The following is a 24,891-nucleotide window of genomic DNA, read 5'->3' on the forward strand; positions in this document are numbered from 1 at the left end:
ATAGAGTAGGTGAATGTAAAAGGGAGCTAGTGAGGGTTGAAGAGCTGATAAAACCGGGGTAAAAAGTAAATATCAAGAAAGATTGAAAATGGCATATGACGAAGTGAAAGTAAGAGAAATTGGTAATTTAGAGGAGGAGTAGAAGTTAGTAAAAGAAAATTTTATTGGGATTGCAAGTGATGTGTGTGGCAAGAAGTTTGTTGGAGGCAGCATGAGGAAGGGCAGTGAATGGTGGAATGAAGTGAAGGTAAAAGTGGAAGAGAAAAAGAGGGCTTTTGAAGGATGGCTGCTGAGTAATATGTAGAGAAGAATGAAAGATACAGAGAGAAAAATGTGGAAGTAAAGCGCAAGGTAAGTGATGCAAAGAGGGCAGCTGACCTGAGGTGGGGTCAGGGATTGGGTCATTCATATGAAGAGAATAATTAATTTTGGAAAGAAGTGAAGAGAGTAAGGAAGGCTGGAAAGATGGAAATGGAAGGTTGTTAAAAGGAGAGGAGGCAAGAAAAAGATGGGCAGAATATTTTGAAAGTTTACTGAATGTTGAGGATAATAGGGAGGCAGATATAATTGCTGTTGCAGGTGTTGAGGTGCCGGTGATGGGAGATGAGAATGAGAGAGAGATTACAAGAGAGGAAGTGAGACGAGCACTAGATGAAACGAGAGTAGGAAAAGCATCTGGTATGGATGGTGTGAGAGCTGAGATGTTGAAGGAAGGGGCTGTGGCTGTACTTGAATGGTTGGTGACTGTTTAATAAGTGTTTTGTGTTGTCAATGGTACCAGTAGCTTGGGTTTGTGCATGTATTGTACCACTATATAAGGGTAAGGGAGATGTGCATGAGTGTTGTAATTCAAGGGGTATTAGTTTGTTGAGTGTGGTGGGAAAAGTGTATGGTAGAGTACTGATTAATAGGATTAAGATAAAACAGAGAATGCAATCTTAGAAGTATAGGGTGGTTTTAGAAGAGGTAGGGGTTGTATGAATCAGATTTTTACAGTTAGGCAGATATGCGAGAAATATTTAGCAAAAGGTAAGGAGGTGTATGTTGCGTTTATGGATCTGGAGAAAGCGTATGATAGAGTTGATAGGGAAGCATTGTGGAATGTGATGAGGTTATATGGAGTTGGTGGAAGGTTGTTGCAAGCAGTGAAAAGTTTCTACAAAGGTAATAAAGCATGTGTTAGGATAGGAAAAGTAGTGAGCGATTGGTTTCCTGGTGAGAGTGGGACTGAGACAGGGATGTGTGATGTCGCCGTGGTTGTTTAACTTGTATGTTGATGGAGTGGTGAAAGAGGTGAATGCTCGAGTGCTTGGACTTGGATTAAAACTGGTAGACGAGAATGACCATGAATGGGAGGTAAATCAGTTGTTGTTTGCGGATGATACTGTACTGGTTGCAGACACAGAAGAGAAGCTTGGCCGATTAGTGACGGAATTTGGAAGGGTGTGTGAGAGAAGGAAGTTGAGAGTTAATGTGGGTAAGAGTAAGGTTATGATATGTACAAGAAGGGAAGGTGGTGCGAGGTTGAATGTCATGTTGAATGGAGAGTTACTTGAGGAGGTGGATCAGTTAAGTACTTGGGGTCTGTTGTCACAACAAATGGTGGAGTGGATGCAGATGTACGTTAGAGAGTGAATGAAGGATGCAGAGTGTTGGGGGCAGTGAAAGGAGTGGTAAAAAATAGAGGGTTGGGCATGAATGTAAAGAGAGTTCTGTATGAGAAAGTGATTGTACCAACTGTGATGTATGGATCAGAGTTGTGGGGAATGAAAGTGACGGAGAGAGAGAAATTGAATGTGTTTGAGATGAAATGTCTAAGGAGTATGGCTGGTGTATCTCAAGTAGATAGGGTTAGGAACGAAGTAGTGAGGGTGAGAACGGGTGTAAGAAATGAGTTAGCAGCTAGAGTGGATATGAATGTGTTGAGGTGGTTTGGCCATGTTAAGAGAATGGAAAAGGGCTGTCTGCTAAAAAAGCTCTGGGTGATAGGAGGATAGATGTGAGAGAGGCAAGAGAGCGTGCTAGAAATAGGAATGAATGGTGAGCGATTGTGACGCAGTTCCGGTAGGCCCTGCTACTTCCGCTGGTGCCTTGGATGACCGCGGAGGTAGCAGCGGTAGGGGATTCAGTGTTATGAAGCTTCATCTGTGGTGGATAATGGGGGAGGGTGGGCTGTGGCACCCTAGCAGTACCAGCCGAACTCGGTTGAGTCCCATGTTAGGCTGGGAGGAACGTAGAGAGGAGAGGTCCCCTTTTCTGTTTCATTTGTTTGATGTTGGCTACCTCCCCAAAAAAATGGGGGAAGTGCCTTGGTATATGCATGTATGTATGTGTATATATGTATACTGTATATGTATATATATATATATATATATATATATATATATATATATATATATATATATATATATATATATATATATATATATATATATATATATATATATATATGAATAGAGAAATAATGAATAAACCATAATTGAGAAATAGACAAAAGAATATACAAAAATCAGTAACAACATTAAATAGGTAAGGCATAATTATGTAGACTATGAAACGAGACTTGTTTGTTCCTACAAAAAAACATTTGCTAGAAGTTTGAACTTATAAAGTTCCAATGATTCACATATCCGATTAGGAAAATAATTCCACAATCTGGTTGCAACTGGAATAAAGCTTTAGAATACCGTGTATTATGGTGGTGCCTTATGATGGAGAAGGCAAGACTAATATGATTAACTGCATACCTAGTACTACAGTACATACATCATGGTACAATCTGGAAGATCTCAATGCAATGGATGGTCAGGACAAAGGTCTCAGACATGTCAATTCTTGTCAGGGGTTTGGCCATTTTCCACCACCACGCTAGCTGTTGCGGATTGGGAATGGTGAGAGACTATTCCGATTGCTCATAGCAAACCAAACTCGTATGGGTGGCCCTGACTAGTACAGCTTTGCTGATCATTCCGATACGCAACCCCTTTCATCACGTTTAGGTATCCCCACTCAGAAATGGATTATATATATATATATATATATATATATATATATATATATATATATATATATATATATATATATATATATATATATATATATATATATATATATATATATATATATATATATATATATATACTGTATGTATATTATTCATATACAGTATATAAAAATATAAAGAGCGATATACTTATATGCATAATTCTTGTTTCTTTTTCACTTTACCATTCCATACTTAAGTCCTCAGTGTTTCTTATAATCATGTTTACATGTCAAGGCAAAAAGCTCTTACATACAGTACTCTATAAAAGTGTGTTCTGACTTATATCAGAATTAAATATTTTATATCAATTTGTATTTCATCAAATTACAGTATAACATACCCAAGTCTTTTAATAGAAGAGTGGCTTTGTTGAAGTCACTGAAGTCAATGGTTTGTTTTTGTGCAAGAACAAACTCGAGTTACTAAAAAGGATCTCCGTTATAACCCATGGACCTACCATATAATGCATTCAGTAATACCACTCCTTACATATGTTCAACATATGCCATTACGTCGCTCATTCCAAAGTATTAAATATGAATATTAAATCCGACCTTATGTCAGATGCACGGAAGACAACTTGGTGTCCATGTCAGCTCGCTTCATTCCAGGCAAGAGAAATGTGCTTGCAGACCCAGGTCGAAGAACGTGACTGTGCCTTACGTAAGCCATCTCCGTTCGATAAGGATACACAGTCTTCCAGTTTCCTTCTTATCATTACTAAATTGAAGTTGAAAAATTACTTAAGTCTCCAATCTTCAACCAATGTATTTGATACTGCTTATCAAGCTCATCCTTCATATCAATAATGACAGCTGATTATCATTATTCACTATTTTTTGGGCATAAAAGGAGAGAAACAGAGAAGGGAGAATAAATAAACATAAAAAAACTAAATATTTTCATAAAAAAACTGAAGAAAAGAAGGCAAGATATTTTTTTCCTTTAAATATAGAGTGCAGTAATTACAGGGTATTACTAATATTAATACCACTTATTTTTTTATACTTCATCAGTAAATAAAGTAATTGTGGTGCAGGGGAAAGACTCATGCCATGTGCAAGGAACACTTCAATCCACAAGCATGCAGAAAAACAAGACAAATGATGGTAACATGTCTTTATTGAGACAAAAATAATTTCCCTCACTACAGATGAAATATATCTTACATGCTTCTGTACCAATGATAAGCAAAGATCAAGACAAACTTATTCACTCCAGCATTCTCTATAAGGGCAGGAAGTACTCCCATAGATAAATTTTCCTTTGAAATTAAAAAAAAAAGGACAGTTAATGAGGATCATTCTAAGACTGCGAGCACACACCACAATCAATGACCAGCTTTTCAGCAATAGAAATTTTAGTACTGTGATTGCCACATCATGATTTCCACCTGTTCAAACGGGCAAACATCTAATGTCAATGGATTGCAGCTAACCTTTTCCAGAGAAGTGTTGATAATATTTGACAGACAATACATACACTATTCTGTACATGAATTTTTATTCTATCTCAAACACAAATCTCTTCTGTATCTTGAAAACAATCACCAAATGTAATCCATAAACTCTAACTCAACCATTTAGTCAAATTCATATACTGTATAACTTAAGAATTTTAAGTTTTTTATTTATCTTATTTTTTTTTTCTTTGTAAAATGCTAGTACAGTACTACACTGTAGTCACAAGTTGAATAATCATGTTTTCATTTCCTTTTTTTTTTTTTTTTTTGATTAACAACAACGTCATGGCACATCACAAATTATCAAAAAGAGTTGAAAGTAGACATTAAAGCTTTTTTTGTATAAAAAAAGGATTTACAGTAATTTAAGACATTTCACTTGTACAAGAAATAAGTTTTCAACATATACTGTACACTAAAGACTATTAAATAGTGTCCATCCATACACAAAGTACCGGTAATTCTTTTACAGCCAGTATTGCTTATTCAAAGATACACATCTGATACACAGAACTAGTTACAATACAGAACATACTTATATACAATAACATTTCCATAACACCAAGAAAATAAGAATTAAAAAATCCAATGCATTTTATGCTGTTGGGAGAGATTCAATGATTGGAAAATTAACGACCCAAACTGAAGTTATATAAAAACATCTGTATTCTAAGTTCTTCTCTCAGAAGACACAAGAGAACATAGAGAAAGATTGCGAACAGTTCTGAAGAAGTTGAAGGAACATAACATTAGAGTAAATAAGAGAAAATGTATTTTATAAGTTGATTCAGTGGAATACTTAGGTTTTGTAATTAATGGCAAAGGTATTCACAAAACTAAAGAAAAGATTAAAGATGTGCAATCAACAAATGTGCCAGAAAATGTTAAGGAATTACAATCATTTTTAGGTTTAGTAACATTTTATGGGAATTTCATTCAGAATTTGTCTACAATTACACATCCATTGTATAATTTGTTGAATAAGGGTGTATAATGGAAGTAGACAAAAGAATGTCAGGAATATTTTGAAAGAATCAAACAGGAAATATACATAATACATTCACATTTTCATATTAAAACTTGGTCTGCATCTCTACAAAAATACATTTCCTCTTGATACGCAGCCATCCAACTTTTTTTCATCTTATCCGAGTTATTCTTTATCGATAAGTATAAAGATCTGCTCAGCTCTGCGCTGTATAACTAATCAAGCCTTAGAGTACTAATCATGGGGTATACAATCGAAATCTCACTGATTTTTTTGTCATAAATGTTACCTCTGGGAGATAAGATAAGAATATCCTTTTTATTGAGTTGCTGTTAGAATTCTTGTTAATCTGATTTGGATTATGTCCCAAATATACTACGTTATTACTGTAGCCTACTATGCATTCAGCTGTATTTGCATGAATTTGTATTGATAAGCTTTGCTTATGTATTTTCTTATAGCAGAACTTTTAGTTTTGATACTTTTATTATTATTATTATTATTATTATTATTATTATTATTATTATTATTATTATTATTATTATTATTATTATTATTACTACTTGCTAAGCTACAACCCTAGCTGGAAAAGGAGAATACTATAAGCCCAAGGGCTCCAACAGGGTAAATACCCCACTGAGGAAGGGAAATAGGGAAAACAAAAAGAGAAGTTCAAGAACAATAATAACATTAAAAAAAAATCTTTCATATAGGAAATTTCCGATTTCTGGAGGAAATAATGGTTTTAAAGTTTGCTGAATAACAGAAATGTATTAAAGTGCTGGAGAAGTGTGATCATATTTATTGAACTTAGAGTATTTTTATATAACTTCAATTAGGGTTGTTCATTTTCCAATCATTGAATGTTTTGAGTAATTTCTTCAAGAAGTGTCAATATGATATTTTAATTATAAAATAAATTTTTGAATATACTTACCCGGTGAATATATAATAGCTGCTGCTCCAGCGGCTCGACAGAAAACACACACAAAAACTCGCGAGCGATCGCTATGAAGGTTGCGGGTGTGCCCACCAGCGCCAACTATTGGCCAGATACCGCATATACATGTAAACAGATCCAATTTTTCTCATCCCGCTGGGTCTCTATCGGGGAGGAAGGGGGGGCCTTTAATTTATATATTCACCGGGTAAGTATATTCAAAAATTTATTTTATAATTAAAATATCATTTTTAAATATTTAACTTAGCCGGTGAATATATAATAGCTGATTCACACCCATGGTGGTGGGTAGAGACCAGAGTTAATTAAGTTTACAGCGTATATGCTTAGAGTTTTTTACACTTATATCATAACAAAACCCAAATATATAAAGGTACCTGGTAAGGAAGTTGACTTAGACGATTACTCTGCCTTATTAGTCTGTCTTCCTCACGAAGCCCAGCGATCCTCTTAGGATGCTGAAAGATTCCCAGGAGCTGAAGTATTAAGGGCTGCAACCCATACAACAGGACCTCATCAAACCCCTAATCTGGGCGCTCTCAAGAAATGACTTTGACCACCCGCCAAATCAACCAGGATGCGAAAGGCTTCTTAGCCTTCCGTACAACCCAAAAAACAATACTAAAAACATTTCAAGAGACAGATTAAAAAGGATATTGGAATTAGGGTAATGTAGTGGTAGAACCCTCACCCACTACTGCACTCGCTGCAACGAATGGACCCAGTGTGTAGCAGTCCTCGTAAAGAGTCTGGACATCTTTTAAGTAAAATGACGCGAACACTGACTTGCTTCTCCAAAAAGTCGCGTCCATAATACTTTGCAGAGATTTATTTTGCTTGAAGGCCATGGAGGTTGCTATAGCTCTAACTTCGTGCGTCTTAACCTTAAGAAAACATCGGTCTTTCTCATTCAAGTGAGAATGAGCTTCTCGTATTAAAAATCTGATAAAATATGACAAAGCATTCTTTGACATAGGCAATGATGGTTTCTTAACTGAGCACCATAATGCCTCAGATTTACCTCGTAATGACTTAGTACGAGCTAAATAGAACTTAAGAGCTCTAACAGGACATAATACTCTTTCCAGTTCGTTGCCTACGATCTCTGATAAGCAAGGAATATCAAAAGATTTAGGCCAAGGACGAGAAGGCAGTTCATTTTTGGCCAGGAAACCAAGTTGAAGTGAACAAGTGGCTTTTTCTGTAGAAAAGCCGATGTTCTTACTGAAGGCATGAAGTTCACTGACCCTTTTAGCCAAAGCCAAGCACACTAGGAAAAGTGTCTTGAGGGTGAGATCCTTCAGGGAGGCTGAATGTAATGGCTCAAACCTGTCTGACATGAGGAACCTTAGGACCACGTCTAAGTTCCATCCAGGAGTTGCCAAACGACGTTCCTTAGAGGTCTCGAAAGACTTAAGGAGATCTTGGAGATCTTTATTGTTGGAAAGATCTAAGCCTCTATGTCGAAAGACCGAAGCCAACATGCTCCTGTAGCCCTTAATCGTGGGAGCTGAAAGGGAGCGAACTTTTCTCAGATGTAAAAGAAAATCTGCGATTTGGGCTACAGTGGTACTGGACGAGGACACAGATGCTGACTTGCACCAGTCTCGAAAGACTTCCCACTTCGACTGGTATACTCTAATGGTAGAAGCTCTCCTCGCTCTTGCAATCGCACTGGCTGCCTCCTTCGAAAAGCCTCGAGCTCTTGAGAGTCTTTCGATAGTCTGAAGGAAGTCAGACGAAGAGCGGGGAGGCTTTGATGGACATTCTTTACGTGGGGCTGACGTAACAGATCTACCCTTAGAGGAAGACTTCTTGGAAAGTCTACCAGCCATTGAAGTACCTCGGTGAACCACTCTCTCGCGGGCCAGAGGGTAGCAACCAACGTCAACCTTGTCCCTTCGTGAGAGGCGAACTTCTGCAGTACCTTGTTGACTATCTTGAATGGTGGGAATGCATATAAGTCCAGAAGAGACCAATCCAGTAGAAACGCGTCTATGTGGATTGCTTCTGTATCTAGGACTGGAGAGCAATAGATTGGTAACCTTTTGGTCAACGAGGAGGCAAAGAGGTCTATGGTGGGTTGACCCCAAGTAGCCCAAAGACTCTTGTCCACGTCCTTGTGGAGGGTCCATTCCGTGGGTATCACCTGACCCCTCCGACTGAGACAGTCTGCCAAGACGTTCAAGTCCCCCTGGATGAATCTCGTCAACAGGGAGATGCCTCGATTTCTTGACCATAAGAGAAGGTCCCTTGCGATCTCGAGCAGCGTGAAGGAGTGTGTGCCTCCTTGCTTGGAGATGTACGCCAAAGCTGTGGTGTTGTCTGAGTTGACCTCTACCACTTAGTTTCGAAGAAGCTTTCGAATATCATCAGGGCCAAGTGGACTGCTAATAGCTCCTTGCCGTTGATGTGCATGCTCTTCTGACTTGAGGTCCACAGACCCGAGCATTCCCGACCGTCCAGGGTCGCACCCCAACCCAAATCCGACGCGTCTGAGAACAACACGTGGTTTGGGTTCTTGACTGCTAGGGATAGTCCCTCTCTCAGACTGATATTGCTGTCCCACCATTTCAGGCATGCCTTTACTGGTTCGGAGACTGGGAATGATACCGTCTCTAACGTCTTGTCCTAGTTCCAGTGAGAGGCTAGATGGAACCGGAGAGGCAGAAGGTGTAGTCTCCCTAGTGAGACAAACTGCTCCAGGGATGAGAGAGTCCCTACGAGACTGTTCCAACTCCTGACTGAACAAACGTTTTCTTTTCAGCATTAGTTGGACTTCGAGCAGGGCTTGTTCTATTCGGTGGCAGACGGAAAAGCCCGAAAAAACTGGACAGCAAATCTCCATCCCCAAATATAGAATAATCTGGGATGGGATAAGTTGGGACTTTTAGGTTGACCAAAAGTCCCAACTCCCTGGCCAGACTCAACGTCCAATGTAGATCCTGCAGACAGCGAAGACTGGACGATGCTCTGAGAACCCAGTCGTCCAAGTACAGGGAGGCTCGGATTCCCGATAGATGGAGGGATTTTGCCACATTCCTCATGAGCCTCGTAAACACGAGAGGAGCAGGACTGAGGCCAAAGCACACGGCTCGAAACTGGTACCCCACATTCCTGTAAACAAACCTCAGAAACGGTTGGGAATCCGGGTGTATAGGAATGTGGAAGTATGCCTCCTGAAGGTCGAGAGAGACCATCCAGTCGCCTTCCATTAATGCTGTCAAGACAGCCTGGTAGACTTCATCGTGAAGTTTGTCTTGACAATGAACACATTGAGCGCACTTGCCTCTTACGTACTCCTGCAGTGAACATGGCTGCCAGATCATTGGAGCCATCCCTGAGGGACTTGTTCCTGCAGAGAACGTGGCTGTTAGATCATTGGAGCCATCCCTGAAAGCCTTGTTTATGCATGACATAATTGTACAGCAAAACTTCAAACGCTCGAAAAAACTCCTAACAGGAGATGGTCTAGCTCTGAAGTCGACCATAAAATCTTGGAGCGTCTCATGGCCAGGCGCCAGGGAGAGTCTATGAGGTTTGAGAAGTCTATCTGGGCAGAGGCAGGAACTCCCAAGCCGAGAACTTCTCCCGTGTCATATCAGACTCTCGCTCTATAAGCCAGCTTAAAAGTAGGGAAAGCAAAGGCTGTCTCCCCCAAACTCCTCCTGGTGATAAACCAGTCGCCTAGCAAACGTAAAGCTCTCTTAGAAGAGCGAGAGAGCACTAGCTTATAAAACAACGGCTTCGAAGTAGCTAGGCCTAGTGTAAGCTCTGACGTTTAGGCGAACGAGGAGCAGCAGTTACAAAAAGATCCGGACAAAGATCCTTAAAAATCAGCATGATTTATTTAAAGTCCATAGAGGGCTGAGCAGCTTTAGGCTCCTCAAGGGAATATCAGTAGGAGGGGGAACAGCAACTTCCTCATCTGAAGGAACCTTGTCCGACAATAGCCGAGTCTCAAGCAAGGGAGAGACCTGCCGTGGTGGCAATGCTTGACAAGCAGAGTCCACACGCAAAGGAGCAACAGTAGCAGTCAAGGACGCTATGGCATGTAACTGCTTAAAGGACTGACCAGCAACAACCAACAGGTGCGGGAGGACGCTCGACGTCAACTCGAGACTGCCTTGACTGCCTAGACTGAGCAGTCAAAACAACTCTTGACTGCGGTGCTTGACGCTCAACGTCAAAACAAGTCAACTTCGCTGGTTGGCGAACGTCCTGAACGTCAACAAGAGCATGCGGCAGCGGCTGAACGTCCACAAGCGGCTGAAAGTCAACACTGGACTGCATCGAGTGAGGCTCTACAAAACGTGACTGACGTGACTTTGTAACGTCAACGTCAACAGGACGAGCAAAGGTTCGTTTGGGCGGCTGACGGCCAGGATCTCGATCAGCTAAGCGGCGAGGATCATCGTGAACCTGCTCAGCAGAATAGTCCTCCATAAGAGAGGCAAGCTTATTCTGCATGTCTTGCCGTACAACCCATTTAGGATCAACGGGAATGGTTGTGGTAAGAGACGAGGGTAACGTCTGTGACTGCAAAACCTTGCCTACAAAAAGACTCTCGGAGCCTGTGTTACGCTTTTGTTTAGGCAGCGAGCAGTCTTCCGATGACTGCATAGGGTCAGAGCTGTCCTAATAGTTAAAACCAGGACGCTGGACCTGTCCTGAAAGGACTGACTTTCGCTTAAAGGGCCTCGAAACCTTGTTCCACGGTTTCTTATGCGAAAAGCCTTCGGATGACGAGGAGAAAATCGTCTCGCTCGTCTTATGGTAGGGGCGGTGTTGATGAGACACGCCTGAAGCCATAAAGGGAACGTCTGTTCGCTGATCAAGTCCTCTCGAACCCATAAGTCGTACGACATTACTTCTCCCCTGGGCTTGGGAGCTTGCAAGAGGTCTCGGACTAGGCGAACGACAGGCACGAACAGACGAACCCTCGGTCGCAACACTGATAACACTTTGCGCAATTATCACTTTATCACTACGATTTTCTGTTTTGCACTTATTTCACTGAAATCAAATTTTTTAACAATTCACATTAGGTATGAATAAAACTGATTTCTACCTGAAGCACGCAATTCTACCCTCATCAAAAGGTTATAATTGCGAAATCAGTCGTATAATGTAAGCACATTAATACAAGCAAAAAACAGTAAACATATTTTAAGATAAAAAGATCAGTGGCTGGGAAGGAGACTAAACACTAGTTCATTCAAAACTACGTTTTCAATCTCTCACCGTACAGTGCCTTGGGACGAGAATAAAAACTAAAAACGTTTTATCCTTTCTCCCCGTACAGAGACTAGGGACGAGAGTACAAAAAAAACTGACTCGAGAACAACGTTACTCGCTTGGGACGAGAATAAAGATCGGAACGTTCTCTCTCCTCTCTCTCTCTCCGTCTCTATCTCTCTCTCTCTCTCTCTCTCTTGATTTCGCACTGAAGAGAAGAGCCCACTTACCTTTCGTCAATAAACAGGTTATTTGACCAAAGGAAAAAACTGAAAGGTTTTTCAATTAAAAAGTTCCTTTAAAATAGTATTTAAAACATTTAAGCTTTGAAAGAAGAATGAACAAAACGTCAGAATCGATTTACTCTTTCTGCAAAGTGAAACCGTGATACTCTCTCTCTCTATCGTAACGATAGAGCGCAAACTGCGTAGCATAAATAAACTAAACGTTAGTTCATCTTTGAAACAGTACGAAGACTATTCAAAGAAAATCTTTCATAAAATATCTACTAAAAAATATTCATTTAATAAGTTTTAAATCATTTGCTCTGTAAAAGTTATTTACGATTGAAAGGGCTCAACGTTGTTTAACTTCGGTTTCCAAGTTAGGACCGCCTACTCTCAGGAAAGGTCGCATATAAACAAATCATTAAAATTTATCTTGATGTTTATTATAAATGGAAAGCTAATCGAAGAGGCCTAATAAAGGCGGTTGAGATATAAAATATATAGAGGAAAATCTATAATTAATTTATAACGTGATAAGATAATTGCTAAAAGCCTAAAACACACTTCCGTACTAAGGGAAGGGTCGGCCATTTAAAAGTCAAAGAAAGTCCAAAAAACAATTCAAAGTCATCAAAAATTAAATCTATCCAATAACGAGTTCAAGATTTAAGTTGAAGATAAAACACCTGCACTGCGAAAGCTCAAACCAAAAGGAAGTACTTCACCAAATATGTTGAGAAAACTCCAGGTTATACAGCGAGTATTGATACGTCTTGTCGTTAAGGCCGACAGAGAAAAAATTGGGTCTGTTTACATGTATATGCGGTATCTGGCCGATAGTTGGCGCTGGTGGGCACACCCGCAACCTTCATAGCGATCGCTCGCGAGTTTTTGTGTGTGTTTTCTGTCGAGCCGCTGGAGCAGCAGCTATTATATATTCACCGGCTAAGTTAAATATTTAAAAATATATATATATATATATATATATATATATATATATATATATATATATATATATATATATATATATATATATATATATATATATATCATACAGGCATTCATCAATAATAAGGGTGAAATGCACTATCCAGAATGTATTCAAAAATACCAAATAATGCAAAAGACTCTAGCATCCATTCTATTATAAATTAATTTACTTTGATAATTTTTTAAAGCTTATTTACTTCTGACGGCAATATAAAAAACCCATAACAGAGATAACTATCAACTGCTGTATAGATCAACAAAGGTAATCTAAACACAGGTAACCCTGATAATCATTCGTGATCCCTTGTAAAACTAAGGTAGAGGTACTGGTAAACTTTGCTATGAAAAAAATGGTGGTCTTAAATATCACTATACACTAATCCGATCACCTACTATAAAAATGGTCTCATTATGTTAACTAATGCACAAAATAGGTTAAAAGGTCCAGCAAGAAGTGTCTGGAAGTTTCATATACCAAAATGTTATTTATTGACTTTGAAGCCTTGTGTAACAGTGTGTAATTAATGTCGTTTGTGTATAACAATTCATAATAAATACTTTGAACACAACACAAATTAATCATTTTAATAAGTTTCTATGAAGAAAATATTTGACATAATCTACACAATAGTTCTACTACAGACTACTGAACTGGATTCTTCCTAGACTGAATAAATTAAAAGGTATCATACTGTAGTAATATGCTAAAAATTAATAAACCAGTATAATTTACGCCATGACTGATTGCTCTTACTTTCGCTTCCAGTAAAACTTAACTAAAGCATCCTCTATATGCAAACATTTACTAACTATGATAGAAATTTTGCATGAAATAAAAGATTTATCTGTTATACAATACAAATATTTCAGGTTTCAGAATCACCTTAATGTAAAAGCAATTCTGTACTGTATATCATTATTCACCCCAAATATACATAATCCTTAATATTTCTTTGGCCTTACTCAAGTTCACAACTTGTCTGTATATATTACAAGATGTAGTTATTCAGCCTTATTATAACAACACAAGCTTGGTTGTGTTTTAAGCTATTCCATTCACACATGAATACATATAATTTAATTTCTTACTTATCTTGGCAATGATATCCATAGCTGTGATGCCAGTCTACAAAAATCTATTATTTCTATCCTAACTAATTCAGTTTCAATAAGTAAGTTTACTTTATATAGTACAAAAATAACCAACTTTACAAGCAAGCACAAAGAACACATACTGTCTATCTATATCACATATAAAAGGCTTCCCTCAACTAGCTAATATAAAAAGAATGAAACATTATATTATCATTATTACTAGATAAGATCCAACCCTAGTTTGAAAAGCAGAATACTATAAGACCAAGGACTCCAGCAGGGAAAAATAGGCCAGTGAGGAAAGGGAATAAAGAAATAAATAAACTACAAGAGAAGTAATGAACAATTATAATAAAACATTTCATGAACAGTAACAACATTAAAATAGCTATTTCATATATAAACTATAAAGAGAAACTTATGTCCTCCTGTTCAACAGTACGACATTTGCGGCAGGTTTGAACCTTTGATGTTTCACAGATTAAACTGCCTGATAAGGAAGATCATTCCACAATTTGGTCATAGCAGGACTAAAAATTCTAGAATACAGTACTGTGTAGTATTGAGCCTTATGATATAGAAGGCATGATTATTAGAATTAATTACATACCTAGCACTGTACAACCACATATGTGGACAAGAAAGAGACACAAGTAGCCAGTTAAACTAGAATGAAAAGGGTCAAACTCATGAACTTTCCTCTATTATTAACCCATTCACTATACCAAGGGGACCATTGAAGTCCCTATATTCATTGTTTTCCACTGAAATTGAACTTGGAACTTTTCTTGAACCTCCAAACCATCCGTTAAATCACATATGGTAGAGTTTTAACAATAAAAGTGCTGTGAAATAAATATCTTACTGATATTCAAGGGACTTTTGCTTAAACAACATTTTCAGAATACCTTACGTATATATAATGTCCATGATAGATGGGGAAATTAAACAAGGATAGTATCTGTAGCTCAAAGACTAGGAACATTTAATCAGGTACAAAACCAAATTTGAAATTTTTTTCTGCTTTCAATCACACAGCATGTACTTCTCCCACGAGTCAGGAGTTGATAATCCTATCGTCTTCACAAAGTACCGGGTATGTTACAGCACTTGACCTCTTGTCAAGTCTCAAGACTACATGGAAAGTGGCCATGACAAAGTCTCCATGGCTGCTGATTCGGAAGGCGAGAAGGGTGTTCCTTCTGATCTAATCCCCTTAAGGAAAGACTTGCTGTAAAATACTTGATAAAAGGTATATAGCTGGGAAGAATACAAATTAGTTTTCAAAAATGAATTTTTTTCTATCAATATGTTATCCTGTAGGCTCTTTGTAATGATTGTAAATTATTTCATATCATCAGCCTTTAGTTGTCTCATATTTTGTGTTTAGGTTTGTGCAGTGCCCCACACCCAGTAAGGAACACTTGACAGTAATTGATAAACTGACTGCAATCGTTACTTGTGCATTAAACACATTTAGGAACCAGAACCAAGAACCACAGTCAATGTGTATTTTGGTGAACAACAAAAAACCACAAACAGTCACATGCAACAGGCACTGAAGCTAATCACAGAAGACGGGTGCCAGGACGACACACGTTTATCAGCCCCAGAGCCTTCTTACACCCTTCCAGCTTTGGCATGTCCCTTTCCATAGGAGTGGAAGACTTCTTAGCAGACTACTTGCTGCTTTCGTGACTCAAGGTGCACAGTCAGGATCACCACTAGTGGGTTACTGGTATTGGTTTCACTGACACTGTTGGCACTGGGATTAGCGCTGCATCTCCAGCGTCTCCGCTGGGTTCACTGGCACTGAGGATACCAGGGTTGAGAAGCCTTAGCTAACTACTCCCTTAAACAGACATTAAGGGTCTACCAGCAAAACCTGCGGAGGCCAAGTTTTCCTTGGGTCATTCGTCACTGGTGGTCTGCAAGTAAGAGCTTTCTGCATGGTTGGAGTGGGGCAATTACCTTAAACGCCACCAACCCTGAAAAACCTCCCAGCTGTAGAAATTTCCCCTGCTCCTGAAGCATACTCAACGGGACCAGGCCAGTGGCACACACCAAGATGGTTCAGCAAAGGGCTAACTCAATGAGGAGCACTACATGTTAAATAGTCTCTCTGACATTGTCATGAGCATTACCAAGAATGGCGCCAGAGAAGACTAAGCCTTCTCACTTCTCAAAGAATGCATCCGCCCTTAACTAAAGGCCATGATCTACACTCGGTAAAAGGGGATAACAGAAAATAATCATGACCCTAAGTTGCTGAGTAAGCATATCCACCACCAGATTAGCCATAAAGTGATAGTGTCCAATTTACACTTGCATTCTTACTTCGTTCCATTATTAGCCCGAAGCCAATGTCAACCATTCAAACTAAGTATGAGAAAAAGATTAAACAGCCTCACTCGTTACAGCTGAAGAAAAAAGAAAGTCTTTGATAGGAGAGTGCACAGGGCTACTCCTCCATACCAACAACCTGTCATTAACAGAGAGAACAGCAGTCAGAAAAATCTCAACAGGGCCTTGGAATGTAATAATAGCAAAAGGTTTTACTTTATCCATGTAAGGATAAGTGACACGAAAGATCCTATATCTTGTAACATCCACCAGCAAGACAAATGTCTAATTATTATTGTTATTCTGTAAACAATTAACCATAGAGTGTTTATTACACTGTACATGACCCCAAGTAAACAACAAATCATGCACAGACAAATCCATGGTAACAGAGTAATACTTCGCATAAAAGATGGCTTCAGATGGAAATAACCACAAGACTCGGATACAAGAAAATTTTACACTACACATCATTCCTGTAAGGATGCAATTAAAGGTTCAATTAAGATCACAACAGAATGGTACTTTGGATGTGAGCTCAAACCACAAAAAAAATTTGAAAAAACTCATGAACAGAAAACTATTTTCTGTACATCAACAATATAAAAGAAGAAATACCTACATAGACCATAATAATGAAAATAAAATAGTCACCCCATCACATCATTTCCGTTGAGATCTTAGGTTATTATCCAGTTCTGCTAACTGTTGCAAGAAACCCTCATTTGGAAAGATGGCTCTATTCTTGCGTAGAGTAGTTAGAGCTTCCAGAGCACACATATTTCTTTTGAGCATCAGGAAGGCACATGCAATTGTAGCAGATCGTGATATACCCATGAGGCAGTGCACAAGAACTTTCCCTGAAAGAGGCCCCCAAAAATTATCTATAATTTATTATAGAAATTGTTTTACAGCAGGACAATATATGATGTAAATCAAATGTAGAGCCAAAAGAGACTTGATATACTTTATCATAATAAAATAACTGACGCTAGTATCAAAATGACTATCATTGCTATTTAATAAGTGATAGGCTGCATTGTATATAATAAAAGAGAAATAGCAGTACAGTATTGTACTAAAGATAAATAAGCTTTGCCATAAAAAGCCAATAGAAGATATATATATCATTTCAATACTGAAAATTAATTTTGCTCTCAGTAATGATAACGTAATATCTGTATAAGAAATAAGGTCTTTAGTAATGAAAAGAAAACTCCTTCAGTAATAAAAGTAATAAGTTTGGTAAAGGCTAAACTTTAAGAAATATTGACATTAACCTTTCCTACTCAACTAACCTCCACTAGAAAGAGCGTCCTCAATAAAATCTGCCCCAACAGTGAAAAACCGAGCTACATTTTCACTTGGCATGTCAACTAGTTTCATGCCTAGATATTTGATATTAACATCTTCATAGTACTTTCCACCTGTGCCTACGGCTGTTACATCGTTGCCCTCGGCTGTGTTGAGAACATGGGTAATTCCATGTTTCTGAAGGCACGCCTTGTCTCTCGCAGCTACTCTGGAAAGGAGGAGATGGTGAAAGAAGATAAGGATGAAAACAATTCATTTACAGGCTACATGAACAAGTTACTTAGCAATTCATCCCATTCAAAATAAACCGATACAAGATTAATATAAAAATCACCTAAATTATGTTATAAGATTAAAAATTATGCAACCTTTCTAGGTGCCACATATTCCAGGGTAGTGTAGAATTTCAAATAATCTTATACACTACTATATTCCATTGCATTTATGGAATTGTAAAGTATCTATCAATGTATTGTATCTTTTCTATAATATTTACAATATTTTAGTAACTGCATATGTTAAATGAACATTAAATGAAATGTTACCTATAAAGTTGAAAACAGTAGTCAATTTCAAACACAACTGTACATTGGGAATGCAATATTTTAATTTTGTATTTGAAACACACTGCAATCAATCGTTAAGACTATGAAAAAAAGCAAACTATTTAAAAATACTTAAAACTTTTGCTCAATCTTAGTAAAGTCACACCAATATGATAACCATATAAGTAAGCATGAATGCTCAAAGCACAATACAGACTGAAGCTCTGGCTTGAAGCTGAAAACCAAAGCCAAGAGAACGAGGAGGAAATAATTCTGATGGACCGAAGGATGGGTATCCAGATGCATATATCATTTAGGTTCAGTGAGCCTGAGGAGTCTTCTTCCTGAGAGCCGAATGTACAGTACTTGCAGTCTTCTTTTTGAAAAAGAAAGTTGATCATGGGTCCCCAGTTGACTTTCCCACTGGGAAAGTTGACTGTAAAGAACTAAAGAAACATTTGAAAGATTTTGAGCAGGTTCTCTTCCCTCGTGTTCTTTCAGGATCCTAAGGCCCATTGGTAAAGTGACTGCAGTGCCAGAAAAGTCTTTGCCTTCCGTTTGTTCGGGTATGTCGAGCTCCAGGTCAAACAGGAAGTTGCTTGGCCAATCCTGGAAGCAGTTTCCATAGTAGGAAATTCTGGGTCTGAGAACAAAGTGCCCCGTGCATGAGACTTAATCAGACCTCTGCTGAATCAATGGACAGTGGATGAAGTCACTGAAGCATCATGGGATCGTTTTGTGGTAGGAGAGGGACAATGAGGGCTGCCAACGTTCTGATCTGTAGTACTGTCTTGTATGAGACCTACAGATGGTAGCTCTTGTAAATAGTAGCAAAAAACCCTTCCTGGGGCCGAGTGTGATACAGTATTAATATTGTACTCCCATAAAACCATGCAAGAGGATCAGTTGATGTCTCATGAGACTCTGCTTGAACAGTCATCCTGTGCTTTGGCGACTTCTTCCTCCTGTTTGGGTTAGGAAAAGTATCGGCATGCACTGCTTCCCACTTTTACGAAGTGAGAGAGAGAGAGAGAGAGAGAGAGAGAGAGAGAGAGAGAGAGAGAGAGAGAGAGAGATAATTTCTTAATAGAAGTCATATAACCACAGGCTTTGATGGTTAAAACATGACGACTACCAGGTAACATTCACCTAAATAAGTAAAACAACACAACTTACTCCTCCTCCCTTATCAAATTGCTGTTATTGCCCATTTGATGAATAAGCAAACTCTTATGAAAATACTGCATCCCTATTGGTTGATTGATTGATTGATTGATTGATTTGAAATTTTCTGGCAACTGCAAGCCCTATTAAATGTACTACATTTGCTATTCTTAAAATTCTTATAAGAAATAAGTTACAGCACAACAAAAATATAATAACCAATCTAGACATACTGTACAGAAAGTCCTCAACTTACAAGCGTAATAGGTTCCAAGAAGCTTCTTGTAAGTTGAATTATGTTAAATTATGGCCTAGGGTAGGCCTAACCTGACCCATACCTACGATTTACAGCTATAAACGTTTGCAAAAAGTCCCGTTTTATATGAAATAAATATCAAGTTATTGCAAAATGCCATTTTGCTTACTGTATCAAATTCTATAATATTGTTTTATTTCAGTATTTCTTTATCTTATTAAAGTATATGAACTTTTGATACAATATATGAGATACAGTACAGTATATGATTTCCGCTGGCCTTGTTTATATCTCTGAATGTTTTTGTAGGTCAAATGCTTGTAAGTCGAGGGCCTTCTTAGTATACTTGCACAACAAACATTATAAACAGAGATTAAAATACTTACAAGCCACCAACATACAGATTTGGGTAGCATTCGTCCATGCCCTCTCCTAGACCAGATCTGGGAGTAGGCCGAATCTGATCCAAGACACTTTGTAGATCTCTAGCTAAGGTTACTTTCCTGATCCCAGCCATTACTCTCGAAGCATTCAGAAGATTCAACTTCTGAATAACTTTGTAGTAACAGATATGTAATAAACTGTGGTCCTGAAGTACTTCAGCCTTTCAATAGAAGATATTCAAATTACATTTAACTATATCATATTTCACATATTCCATTAAAAATCTTTATGAGGAAGGAAATGCATAAATTCCTATTACAGTAACAGCCTCCTGCAAGTTACAGTTCTAAATACAGAGAGCACCATCTACCATCCATACTCTCAGCAAAGATTTTACAAATTTATACATAAAGGTACCAATTTAAAGCATAAGTTATGGGAATCACAACAAAAATTTCAAAATTTTTTTTATCTGGTATAGTAATTAGTATTCTTCTTAACTATACAAACCTAATTCTTTTAATAGGAGCCTGACTTCAGAGAAGCTGGTATAGCCATTTAAACTTTAAGCAAGGTAGTTAATACACAAGTAGATTAACCTTAATTTTAACCTTAACCTTGGACTTGTGGGGTAGTTGAGGCTGGCAGTGTACCTTGGACTCAGGTTTGTATAGTTAGGAAAAATGCAAATTATTACAAAAAAAGTTGTGATTTGTTGCTAAAAAATTACAAATCCCTTCGCCCTTTAATAGGACACTCATCCTTAAAAGGGAATTACCTGTAGTCCCTATAACCAAACTGACTGGTTTACTAACCCAGGAAATACCAATGCACTTCGGTTTTGTGGGGGAGCGAAATTCATGATCCTATCAACCTGCTAACTACCTGAGCTTGAAGATGTCACAGGTGGCAGGCTGGGTAAGACAGTCGTGGAAGAACGTACATCTGCACAGATATGACAATGTATAATCACTATAAGAAATCGGAAACTGGTAAGCAGTCGTGGAAGAACGTACATCTGCACAGATATGTCTGAATGTATAGTCATTATGAGATATGGGTTTGCATACATACCCTCCATCCTATCCCTTGTCTGGGAGGATAGGGGTGATACTTCAATATAAAACTTAGAAAACGTCTATAAAGAAAAGCTATCCAACTGCCTGCATCTAGAATCCGGTCTAGCATATAACAAAACAACTGTTTCACCCCAATAAAAGGTGAAAACGAAAAGGAGAATGGCGATACATTCTTACTTTTCCTCCTAGAATTCTGTCGCAACCACTAAGACAAAATATTTTCGTCCATTGATGGAGTTAGGTTTGCAATATGACTCGTTGAATAGCTACAGTAGGATCATGGATAAGGTTATCCAGGGACACATGGTTAAACCCCCATAGGTAGTGAGCAGCAAAGGTTACTTGTCATAGCAGACTCCTTTCTCCAGGACTAACACCACTCGCTGGTTATTACTGAATGTTAGGGTAGATCCAGTACATCTGACTTCATGCACTTGAACCAGGACAGTCATTCCATACTCTCGTTGGATCAACACGTCTAAAGGTGCAAGAGTTCTATCTATATATCAAGGTACTTCCCCCTATTTTCGGGGGAATAGCCGACATCAAACAAATGAAAAAAACGGGACCTTTCCTCTCTACGCTTCTCCCAGCCTGACGAGGGACTCAACTGAGTTCAGCTGTACTGCTAGGGTGCCACACTCCCCTGTTATCCACCACAGATGAAGCTTCATAATGCTGAATCCCCTACTGCTGTTACCTCAGCGGTCATCTAAGGCGACTGGAGGAAGCAGCACAATCGCTCGACATTCATTCCTATTTCTAGCATGCTATCTTGCCTCTCTCACATCTATCCTCCTGTCACCCAGAACTTTCTTCACTCCATCCATCCACCCAAACCTTGGCCTTCCTCTTGCACTTCTCCCATCAACTATTGTTTTCATCATATTCTTTAGCAGACAGGCATTTTCCATTCTCTCAACATGACTAAGCCACCTCAACACATTCATATCCACTCTAACTGCTCACTCATTTCTTACACCTGTTCTCACCATCACTACTTCCTTCTTAACCCTATCTACTTGAGATACACCAGCCATACTCCTCAGATACTTCATCTCAAACACATTCAATTTCTGTTTCTCCGTCACTTTCATTCCCCACAACTTCGATCCATACATCACAGTTGGTACAATCACTTTCTCATACAGAACTCTCTTTACACTCATGCCTAACCCTCTATTCTTTACCACTCCTTTTACTGCCCCCAACACTCTGCATCCTTCATTCACTCTCTGACATACATCTGCTTCCACTCCACCATTTGCTGCAACAACAGATCCCAAGTACTTAAACTGATCTACTTCCTCAAGTAACTCTCCATTCAACATGACCTTCAACATCGCACCACCTTCCTTTCTCATACATTTCATAACCTTACTCTTACCCACATTAACTCTCAACTTCCTTCTCTCACATACCCTTCCAAATTCTGTCACTAATCGGCCAAGCTTCTCTTTCGAGTCTGCAGGAGTTAGATGAAGAAAAGTTCTTAGATATCTTATTCCTAACCATTTTGGCATGGGAAAGTCTCTCTGATGCATCTCTCTAAGAGGCATCATCTTGTACTCACATGACAGAGGAGTGAGTCATCCTGAACACTGTAAAGAAGTGATGGAGGACTTGAAATTGAAGCTGTGCTGGGTTACATCCTGGCTCTTGGGGAACAAACTCTCAAAGAAAGGAGAGGAAGTCCTTTCACCATTTGGAAATGACTTGTGATATAAAAAGAGTCATGCAGTACGCCTATCATAGCCCCGAGGCTCATGAGTAGTCTTGGGGTTAGAAATAATTTAATGTCCGGTAAGGGTTCATCAGGGTCCTCTTAAAGAAACTCTAAAGACTTGAGCAATATCACTAAGGGGCTCAAGTTCCTGGAGAGGGAAGACCATTCGAAGCTACTCCCGAGCCAAGGCTGATCCTCCAAAAGGGGAAGGGTCCCTGCTCTTCAGTCAGAGATCTGGCCAAGTGCTGAGTGACAACCTTTTACTGCAGAGACTAAGTGGAGGCCCATCGATGAAGAAAGACGAGGAGAACTGCAAACCATAGTGGAGAGGCTATGAACGTAAAAATATCCCTTCTATGATACCACTAACAAACGACAGGTACTGTAGTTCTACCGATAAATCGGAAGAGGAGCACTTGGGATCCGTCAGGGTATCCTGATATTGATATCCTCCATAGATTGTTGAGTAATTTGTAAATCAGGTAAATGGGCAGAAAGGCAAAGGCATCCCAAAATATCTGGTGTACTACATTGACAAGTCTCCCAAATGTTGTAGACATCCCTGGTATGGAGAGGAGCCTCTTGGAAGTTTTCTAGATCTGGAGAGCTGATACTGGAAGTTATGGATCAAATGTGGGGACCCCACTGGTCCTACTGCGTGCCCCTGGTGATTGAGCTTGTCTGCTAGAACATTCCTATTGTTTGGAATGGATATTTCGTCCGCTGCTCAGTATTATACTAGCTCCATGGCGACTCGAAAGTAACTATCACCCAAAGAATGAGACGTAAGTTTCAATCGTGAGGTACCCGATCGCAAGGTTCTCAATTGTGTGGTTCCCGATTGTGTGGTTCCTAATCACAAGTCCCAACTACATTGCCAAATGTATGGTTCCTGATCGAGGCACGTAGCCAAACCCATGACAAAGGACGATCTTGGAGAATGAGCATTAGGGGTCCTTGTCTTGCAAGGAGAAAACACAATTGGTTCATTCGCGTAACGACCAAACATGAAGGAAAAGACCAGGAGGAAACCTCGCCACTCGTGAATAGAAAATCTCGTAGCCAGTACAGTACAAGCAATGAGAACGGTCATAGATTTCTCTTCCACTGATATCTTAGAATGGCAAAACTGGAACAAAGCAGTTATCAGAAGTTCTGAGACCCAGGTGTCACTGAAGAATAGGCAATAGGGGTCCAATTGTTAAGAATCCCTTCGTATGGTGTCTGACAAGCTTGTAGAAGACCGATTATGTATTGACTGGTCACCCAGAGACCGCTCAAACAGTGATTGGGGCGCATAGAGACAAGTAACGATTTGGAACATAATGTGTGGAGATTGTGTGATGATCATGCACATGGATGATTATGGTCATGTGACATCCAAAGATCCAGCAAGAGGGGAACGAGGATGGCAGCCAACTCCCCCACTAGCAGAGCTCGTGGGTTGCCCAGTACAAGACTGAGCACTGGTCGCAGGCGAATGAACACCGGTACTGCGAACCGAAATGTATTCTCGGAGAGAGATGCAATCCAAATACAGTGCTTAATGTACTAGAATCGCCTTCCCCAATAGACACATTCCCAGTATGAACTGTCATTCCATGTACAAAGGGAGAGATCAGTTGGGGAAGGTCTTGTTGCTCAGCTGAACGATATAAACAATACAAAGACTACTTCACCTATGGAAGGTCACTTCTGGGTAGCTATTGTCACTGGCGTCACCAAAATGTATCAGAAACATCATGGGCAGGAGGGTCAAAAGCAATTGGCAATGTCCTGAACAGCAATACAGTACTTTTACTCGGTCTTGCATCTGACCTAGCACTACTAGAAGAAGGACAATTTCCTGTACCTTGTACTAAAACACCTTCCCGGAGGGTTGAGTTCTGGTACAACGATGCCCCTCACATAAAACCCTGCAGAGGATGAATCGATGTCTCTTAACACTTTATCCCCTCAGTTATCCTGTGATTCAGTGGCTTTTCCCTCCTTCTCTTCTGGGCAGCAGGCATCACTGCATATCCTTGACTTCCTCCACTAATAACCCTCAAACACAATTGTCTGCAAGAACAT

At 39.1% G+C, this 24,891-nt stretch overlaps 2 protein-coding genes across 5 annotated transcripts in view; one reads left to right on the plus strand and one right to left on the minus strand.

Moving 5' to 3' along the window:
• The window catches only part of LOC137643848 (recQ-mediated genome instability protein 1-like), a 301,889-nt gene that overhangs the window by 15,658 nt on the left and 261,340 nt on the right, over window positions 1-24,891 (plus strand). The window lies entirely within an intron of this gene.
• The window catches only part of LOC137643843 (dual specificity phosphatase 29-like), a 29,665-nt gene that overhangs the window by 1,050 nt on the left and 3,724 nt on the right, over window positions 1-24,891 (minus strand). For 2 of the 3 annotated variants that reach the window (XM_068376566.1, XM_068376568.1), the window contains exons 2-4: window positions 20,016-20,233; window positions 17,649-17,872; window positions 12,983-17,210 (exon numbers count right to left, since the gene is read on the minus strand). In XM_068376566.1, coding sequence (XP_068232667.1) covers window positions 17,014-17,210; window positions 17,649-17,872; window positions 20,016-20,146 — 552 coding nt within the window. In that variant the 5' untranslated portion in view covers window positions 20,147-20,233 and the 3' untranslated portion in view covers window positions 12,983-17,013. Of the gene's footprint in view, window positions 1-12,982; window positions 17,211-17,648; window positions 17,873-20,015; window positions 20,234-24,891 lie in introns of those variants that run through there. The other variant, XM_068376567.1, reaches the window with a different exon arrangement.

This window comes from Palaemon carinicauda, chromosome 7 (genome assembly GCF_036898095.1).
Source record: "Palaemon carinicauda isolate YSFRI2023 chromosome 7, ASM3689809v2, whole genome shotgun sequence".
NCBI classification, from domain to species: domain Eukaryota; kingdom Metazoa; phylum Arthropoda; class Malacostraca; order Decapoda; family Palaemonidae; genus Palaemon; species Palaemon carinicauda.